This window comes from Lolium rigidum, chromosome 6, assembly GCF_022539505.1.
Source record: "Lolium rigidum isolate FL_2022 chromosome 6, APGP_CSIRO_Lrig_0.1, whole genome shotgun sequence".
NCBI lineage: Eukaryota > Viridiplantae > Streptophyta > Magnoliopsida > Poales > Poaceae > Lolium > Lolium rigidum.
Window position 1 is genome coordinate 230,522,599 of NC_061513.1, and position 8,248 is coordinate 230,530,846.

Here is an 8,248-nt window from a genome sequence, read left to right on the forward strand (position 1 = left end):
CATGCCTACGGTGCTTGAGTGGGGAGGGACATCACGCTAGATTGAAATTAGCCTCATATTGTCTTCAATTAGTCGAGGTGGGGGTCTGTTTGGTCAATCGATACTCGTAGAGATGATTGTAACACGTAGGATTTCCGCCCGTGAAAAACAGAGTACTTGAACTTCAGTGCACATACCTGCGAACTTCCAGGTATGTGTGAGTGAACTTCTGATCGCGAAATAAATGGTCTCCGTTGCGTCTGGTATTTTGGTCGTAGTTCTCTAACCGTTTATTGTAATGACGCAAGTAATATATCATTGGAAAGCTATGTAAATTTCGCATCTTTTCCTTATTGATCTTTTACGAAATTCTTGGCAATTTAACTGCAGGTTTAAGTTTACAAAACTCCATTTTTTTCAAACTTCTCGCTTTGTTGCAATGGTTATTTCACATTGAACTTTAACGTTTATATGCAGTGAACTTGCCATATCAATAAGGTGAACCTCTGAATATATCTTATTAGCCGCACATTAACAAAGCATACATGGTTATAATATGTTTCCAAAGTTCTCAATTTTTTGTGTTTTTTTTCACGTGGGTCAAGTGTGAACTTTCAGTGGTGGCAACACGATGAAGAGTTCAATTTGATTATCATGTTGGTAGGTTTGAACTTCCAGAATAAAAGGTTAACTCCCCCACGAAATTGTGATACAAGAAAGTATAATTTTCTGCATCAATATTGTGAACTCTGCCGAGAAAAAGTGTTTTCATACATAAAAAGTAACTTTCATTTGCAAACTAAGTGTACTCTACAAGATAAAATAGCAAGTTGCATTGTTAAGCTTATATACTGAACTCCCGACGTATATGAATAGAGCATCTTGACAAAGAGAAGTAAACTGCTACATAACAAGTACGAATAAATATGCAAGTCCAGCAATATTTTTCCATAGATTGCTTCAATATTTTTGTTATAGTCAGAACTTTCTGAAAAACAAAAATGAACTTCTCGCTGAATTTATTTTTCTGAGAAAAATAAATACAAATAGGAGTTTCCTAGTACAGGCTCGACTAGACAAAGTAGTAATCTAGTATTGAGCTAAAGCAAAAATGTATAGCTAGCACTATCCAGAACATCAGAGGAAGACATAATACAAACAAATGTTACATAGTGTTGGAATGCCATACAAATAATTATGCAAAAAAGCATATCTGACAGTCGCATGTGTATGTGCTAAAGGAGCTAGTTGCCTTCCTTGTCCAATCTTTTGACCGTGCTGGAGATTCAAGGTAAAACTTAAGTCTGAGAAGTGAACTCCACAAATTGTGATAAACTTCACATAAGGTAAAACTGAACCGTAGATAAACTGAAATTGTCCCCGTGCTTCGCGTCCAACTCTATCTGTGTCAATCGAGGTCCCCGTGCTGGTCTGGTTCGGAGGTGGAGGGCAGCGAAGCTTAGGAGGAGTTACAGCCGAGAGCGGGAGAAGGGGCGCAAGGTGTACTTCAGGATGACGCCCAAGGTGGACTTCACAGCGGAGTGGGATGGGCTCCTCCCTCCGTGAACTTGTAAGCTGTGGTAGGGCGTGCGGAGCAGTTCAATTCAACAATCACAACCTGCAAAATGAAGTGAACCTTCTCTGACAAATGAAGTGAACTCTCCCGACAATAAAAACTGAACTTCATCATAAATTTTGACTTTCACATGCAAGTAAACAAACAAATGCATTGTTTTAAACCAAAATAGATTTACTGTTTAAATTAGACAAGTGTAACCCAGCTATTGTTTTTTTCTACAGGACTAGAAACTCCTTTTTTCCCTAATTGAACTACTCAAAGTTAACAAGTGAACCGCTCGATGCTATAAAAAATACACAATTCATCGGGTGCGAGAGTTCATAGGAGATACCGTGTGAGAGCTGGTTGGAGGGTTCCTCTGGGCGGACCACAGAAATCTGGGAGCAGGGTCGGCGTCCTTGCAGGAATTGTAGTCGGCTGACAGCTACGACCATCTTCTTGTGGACTCCCCGCAGGCGCATACTAGACTACCATTGTAGGGACATGTGGCCTCCCGACGGTGCTCAGCGTACTAAGAAGTGAACTTCCATGCAAGGCTCTAATGAACACCTAGATACTTCTACAAGTTGAAAGTTAATGGGTAGACTGGACTTCTAATGCTCATTTCAACAAGATGAATCACAGTGGCAATTGAATCAATTAAGTAGATATAGAGAGAGGGGTAGCAAGGATCGTAAATTGTTACCTTATCAGTATCTCTCCTAGTTTCCCAGAAAATCGCCAATCAGTGTACTCCTCTGTATTAGCAAGCTGCAAATAGTAGTGAAGGTAGTAAGAAAAGAAATATTTTGACCCAACACGAGATAACAACTTATGCATATTCATGTAGGAGACTAAGGGGGCAGTAGCAAATCATTCTGTATTTTTAAGAAGGGAAATTCAGCATGATGAATTGATACTTTTATCAACAAAGTGAATCCCCTTTGTAGAAATAAAAGTGAACTCCACTTTTTTAACTGCTCTTTTAGTGTATGCTTTTAACTGAAACTATCAGACAGACTAAATGAACTCCTGAAAAATACAAAGTGAACTGCTCCCGTGAATAATATGAACTTCTGTTTGGTATTGCGTTGTACATATATAAATAAAAATTAATAAAATCACTCTATTCTAATAGGCATATCAACAGACACCTATGGAGCATCAAATTTCTATCAGAAAACAAGGTCATTTTGCATTTTTTTCCCAAAAGTACTCTGCATCACAGGGTTGTCAACGCATATTTTATTCACGGGAGAGAGAGAAAGTTGTGAGCTCTACCCATTTTTTGGCGTTCCCTGCTCCATGTGGTCGGACAACATTCCATTTATACTAAAATGGCCATACATCTGCACTTCCCATATTTGATGAATGCACTTCTAGGAAACGAATAACGAACTTCGAAATATTTAAATTTTTTGTGCTACTCAAAATGGAGCACACTTCCCTAATGATAACATGAAGTTCTGGTCGAGATTTTTTACTTCAAAATTAACTCCGAAATTCCATGCAATGAAACGCTTCCATTTAACACAATGAACTACTTCATCCGATGTTAGACGTCACCAAAACCACGCAAGGATGCCGAGAGAAACACAACCGCAAAAAAGACAAATCCGTTTCACACCGCTACTGCAATTTCTCAACCAAAACACTGAATAGAGCTATATTTGTACTACATACCTGTAGCTCTCTGTATTTTATAATATGTCCCCCTAAACTTGATATATCCAGTGCGCCAAGGGCAACGCCTGAGTGAACCGCCGCACTTCATAAGGTGAACTGATGCGTTCTATAAGGTTGACCTTTGCGGCGGAGCCTGGTTGATACAGGGCATGCTCAGGGACACCTTTCTTCTCCCAAGGTATCACCATCGCACCTGAAACTGTAATAGAAAATGAACTACATCAGGTTCAATACCAGCTTACACACATGAATGTCGATGAATAAACATTTGCTCGTGTAAGAGAATTTGGAGCTGCCATTTCATATTCCAATCTGCATACTTATCAAGATTTTATCAGATCACATAAGCATTAGAACAAATACATTTAAGTCGTGGACACGGAATATATGAACTTTCAGAGAGGCAAAGGTGAACTTCCAAGCAATGCATTGTTTTTCCATTTCATTTTTTGAACTAAAGCGTTAGTCAGAAAACGATCTCCGAGAACAAAAGTGAACCCCTTTGCTGTATGAAACTAACTTCTCATAAAAATAAAAATTAACTCAATATATTTACTGTTTTTAACTGATTTTCTATTATTGTTAGTTTTTAACTGAAACTACCAGACAGACTAAACAAACTCCCAACAAATCGAAAGCTCCTGTGAATAATGCAAACTCTATGTTGGTATTGCGCTGAAGAAACAAATTAAGTTTAATACTGAACAAACAAGTTGACTTCCAAAATTTGCCAACTCCCCGAATACAAAGTGAACTTTTCTGACATAAAGAATTGAACTTCTAGCGCGGGATTACTCTGAACCTAATTTGGAATTTTGGATCCATGAATCATTACTTTTTTTGTTTCAGTAGATTTCAGAGTGGATACAGGAAATAAACCAACAGTATAAACACATTATAGGGTAGCAACAAGGATGGGAAAAAACCGAGTAGGAGAACGGTACTGCTGCGATGCTGGTTTACCTGCCTGAGGAAGGCTCCGATGGAGGATGTTGGCGGTGGCGAGTGAACTGTTGAGTTGGACGACATGAACTCCCCTGGTGCTACACATTTTTAACGAACCTCTGTAGATTAACAAGTGAACTTCCTTTTTTACTTGTACAATAAACATAAATTCTTTTCTGTAGGGTCAAATGGAATTGTTTCAACCAAAAAATAGTTTTGTATATAGAGAAAACATGAGAATACCAGCAAAGGTGAGCTAGTATTTTGGCCCGTACATAGACATATCAACCAGAAAAACGTGAGAATATTAATCAAACACAAATCTGAACTGTCGACATACATAAAGTGAACTGAAATACACATAGGTGAGGTCACAAAAACAAACTCCGCGAAAATAAAAGGTGACATTTTAACATGTGAATAGTGTGAACTTCTTTCTTTTAGTTAATGAATGATACATCAACAGTATATGTATCAAAAGTACGATCCAACCAAGATCCAGACAATATGCATATTTTTCGAGGTGAACTCATGTATTGGAAATTGGAGAGTTCAGTAGTAGAGAAAATAAGTCAACTAAAAACGATTCAAACTCCTAGGATTAAAAAAGTGAATGTCGTGACTGAAAAAAGAGTGAATCCCCGCGCTGGCAGAACAGAACTTCTCAGACAAATAAACTGAACCAAACGACTTCACTGCATTGCCAGGTGGACAAAACGAGCAGCCAAAGAGTAAAAGGTGAACTTGTTCAGAGAACTATGTGAACTTCTTTTTCACTACCAGCTGCATCAACACATACACAATTATTCTCTACCCCATATGTCAATCTATGAGCGAAGCATAAGAAGAAATTAGCCTAGCTACTACAACAACAGCTGCTCCACGTACCTCTCTATACATGCCTCACGCTGCTACACCATCTTACTACTTGTTTTCACTTGACATGGATAAGTATTGAGATGAGGAGGCAGAGGAGGAGGAGCTGTGGTGTAGCAGCAGTACCTGTGCTTTAGATGATAGGCTCGAATACAGAGCATCGACGCACCTCCCCGCCCAACAACACCGGCGGCCCCTCTCCGACCTCCCATCCACACCGCATGATGCAACTCGAAATCTGCCTCATGCAGCTCACCGTGCAGCAGTTCAGAGGCAACACACGAAGCCAGACTCTGCCCTGCAATGTTGACTTTTACATCAGCTTAATATTTGTTTTACATATTTGAAAAGAACTGAAACCGAAATTCGTACATAAATAATGTGAACTTCTGAATTCGTACGTAAATTATAAATTGCGGGAGAGAACCAGGATCTACGAATATTTTATGAAATGATTCAACAATGATTTACCTAGCAAGCATTTACAATGTTTCTACGGAATTTCAGCAGAAGGTTAGACTGGGAGACCACGGGAATTTGTAGTGGCAACACACTTGAGTCCCCATGAAAGAAGAAACAAGGTGATACATCTCTAAGTTTGAATACTCGCAATAACCTTTTAAAATTCAGGACAGGAGACAAAATAAAATGAACTGAATTTCCGAGATAAAATAAGTGAACTTCATGACAAGGAAATGCAAACTTTGTGAGAGAGAGAACTTCGCAACTGCAGTCTATGATTTTTTACTAGACCCGTCGCATATGATGAACTTCCAACTTTGCTATAGTGAACTTCTCTCAATTTGGAAGGTGGCAGTATTATTATTGTAGGTACTAGTACTTCAGAGAGAATTTCAAGATTTTTTACAAAAGTTCTTGACCAATTCCATGTAAATAAAACTGCAGGGCACAGTAGTGCTAACTTCCTAGTTCATCTTAGTCATATAATTATTTAAGATGGAGAATATAAGCCAATATGTCTAAATGGAAAAGGTTAACAATAATAGTATGTGCCAACAAAAAATCAATTGGCATTAATAACTATCACAAAGAACATAGAAACATACTGTTTCTTATCTTGTTTGGAGTGGTCAGAAGGGCCCCAGCACAGATTATTTTTGGCATTTGACTTGGCACGGTTAAAAGGATTGGACCTCATATGGAGAGGAGCAATTGCTTTTGCTGGAGAAGACCGAAAAGATTGCCTAGATGGAACATTGCCATGATTATGGAGCTGGAGCTGTTGAGGGTGGTTGTTTGTTGGACAACAACTGATCTCCTTTCTTCCTCTCTTTGAGTATCTCTCAAAGATAAAGGTTTGTGCGCCCTTGCAGTCAGTGAATCATGCTGGAGCAGGCGCCAAATTTGTCTAGTCTGTCTTCCAAGGAACAAAGTCTCCAAAGGTGAAATGTTGGCTGAGAACTGAAACGCGCTAGGTGAACTCCCAGGAAGATCACACTGGACTTCGTGACAAGCATATGGTGGGCAACGAAAGAAGCACTAGCAAACTGAGCGGGGCATGATAGACTTACAAACGAAGAGTGGTGACTCCTGGTAGCTGACACAATTGAACTTCCCGACGGAGCTCGTTAGAGGGGTCACAAGAGAGTATATCCCGTCTGTCCGATTACTCATAAACTCCCGCAGCGGCAACCAGTGGGCTCCCACATCTGAACTTATCCTGGACTCCACCAGCCGGGCAACAAATCGAGAATGACCTTGTGCTCCCCTAACTCCTGGGAATATAAAAGTGAACTTTGTCAATACAAAAGGTGAACTTGAGTTATTTTCCTATTAGACACACATCAACAGCAAATGCATATATTTATGTATCCTGCACTCTGTACACATGCACATGATTTGTTAACCATTCAGTATTTGTGGGGCAGTGGATTTGCTAGCGATATTGAAGTTCAAAGGCGGCAAAGTACTAGCAAAGTCTGGAGCAGATGAAAATGAAATTAACTTCGGCGCGTTAAAAATGAAATGAAATGCACATTTTAACATCACAAGTCTCAAAAATACACACAATTCGTAAAATGCGTTTTCCAGATGACCATGTAGCAGGAATATATAAAATAAAAATAGCAGTAGATGTGAACTTCGCGAATTAAGAGAAGTGAGCTTAACAAACTTCACAAATAACGAATCGTTGTAGCTAAACTAGTGAAGTTCCATGAACTTCTACTGTTGCATGTCTCTTCACACTTTAATGAAACGCTGAAGCTTAACTAGTGAACTCCTACTTTTCACTTTTTAAAACAGTAAATAGAACTTCTATTGCGGGTCAAATCAAAGTGGGTGTACACTGCACTGTTTCTCACATTCAGTATCCATCATAGTTTCATACCATTATATACATCCGTATAGGCACTTGGTTTTACTAACAGACATGTTTATACATACAGGGATTACATGTGTGTATGAAGCAACAACATGCAAATGCTTGTGAGACAAACGAACAAAGAAAAAGTAAATGACAAACATGAGTTGGAGGACCGTGGGCTACCATGAATTGTAATAAAAACTAGCTTGTCTTGGACTTCTTATAACTGCAGTCTATTTTTTTTAAATTGGACTTGTCATATTTGTTAATAAGCTTTTAGCTCTGCCATAGTGAAATCTCTGACAGCATATAACAAGTTACTGAGAAAGAAAAACGAACTTCAGCCGTGGAAAAGGTGCACTTCAGGACCAGAACTAAAACTTGAGAATATGCAATGGGCTTGAGGATGGACGGTGAACTCCTTGGCCGTGCATGGTGAACTTCCCATCGGTGTGCTCGGGCTGCCGGGCGTCGCCACAATGCACGCTCTTTCGTTGTGGCACTGAACTCCATCCAATTGGCGGGCAAACTTCGCCAACTGTAACTTTTAGGATGAGCTAGGGGTTGCACATTGTCGAGCATACTGCTAGTTCTCGCCGATAATTGTAAAAAAAATCAACAAACTGAATGTCAGCAATAGTGTATTATCCCTACGCATCACAATGACTATCAAACTGAAGGAGATATAAAGTGAAATTTTGCTTCCCAACAGATAACTATAATTATGTAACAAAATAACCAAAACGGCATGCTAAATAACACACTGCAACAATTTTAACAATTTTTTTGGTAAAAGATAAACTTTGCACAAACAAAATGAAATTCCTGATAATATAAAATTGAACATTCGTACAGACACACGATGGACTTCTATGCAG

The 8,248-nt window shown here is 39.1% G+C and overlaps 1 protein-coding gene across 5 annotated transcripts; it reads right to left on the minus strand.

The window, feature by feature from the left end:
* Positions 1-988: 988 nt before the first annotated feature.
* Positions 989-7,967, minus strand: LOC124659044. 5 transcript variants are annotated; one of them, XR_006989426.1, is made up of 9 exons: positions 7,710-7,967; positions 6,577-6,780; positions 6,112-6,466; positions 5,171-5,342; positions 4,187-4,287; positions 3,221-3,422; positions 2,244-2,308; positions 1,890-2,117; positions 989-1,597 (listed from the first exon to the last, which is right to left on the minus strand). XR_006989426.1 is itself a non-coding variant. In XM_047197006.1 (5 exons), the coding sequence occupies exons 2-5, from the start codon at positions 6,167-6,169 to the stop codon at positions 3,253-3,255; spliced, it is 501 nt and encodes a 166-aa protein (XP_047052962.1). In that variant the 5' UTR covers positions 6,170-6,780; positions 7,710-7,967; the 3' UTR covers positions 2,857-3,252. The 5 variants fall into 5 exon arrangements, 1 of the variants encoding a protein (XP_047052962.1); XR_006989424.1 differs by having other exon boundaries at positions 4,187-4,266; positions 6,112-6,780; XR_006989423.1 differs by having other exon boundaries at positions 6,112-6,780.
* Positions 7,968-8,248: the final 281 nt, after the last annotated feature.

Bases quoted from the DNA above. Each gene is read 5' to 3' on its own strand.
- LOC124659044 (XM_047197006.1), bottom strand. From the start codon at position 6,169: ATGCCAAAAATAATCTGTGCTGGGGCCCTTCTGACCACTCCAAACAAG. The intron at 5,343-6,111 runs GTATGTTTCTAT...TCAACATTGCAG, and splicing joins TCCAAACAAGATAAGAAACA to GGCAGAGTCTGGCTTCGTGT. The intron at 4,288-5,170 runs GTACTGCTGCTA...GTTAATCTACAG, and splicing joins GCCTATCATCTAAAGCACAG to AGGTTCGTTAAAAATGTGTA.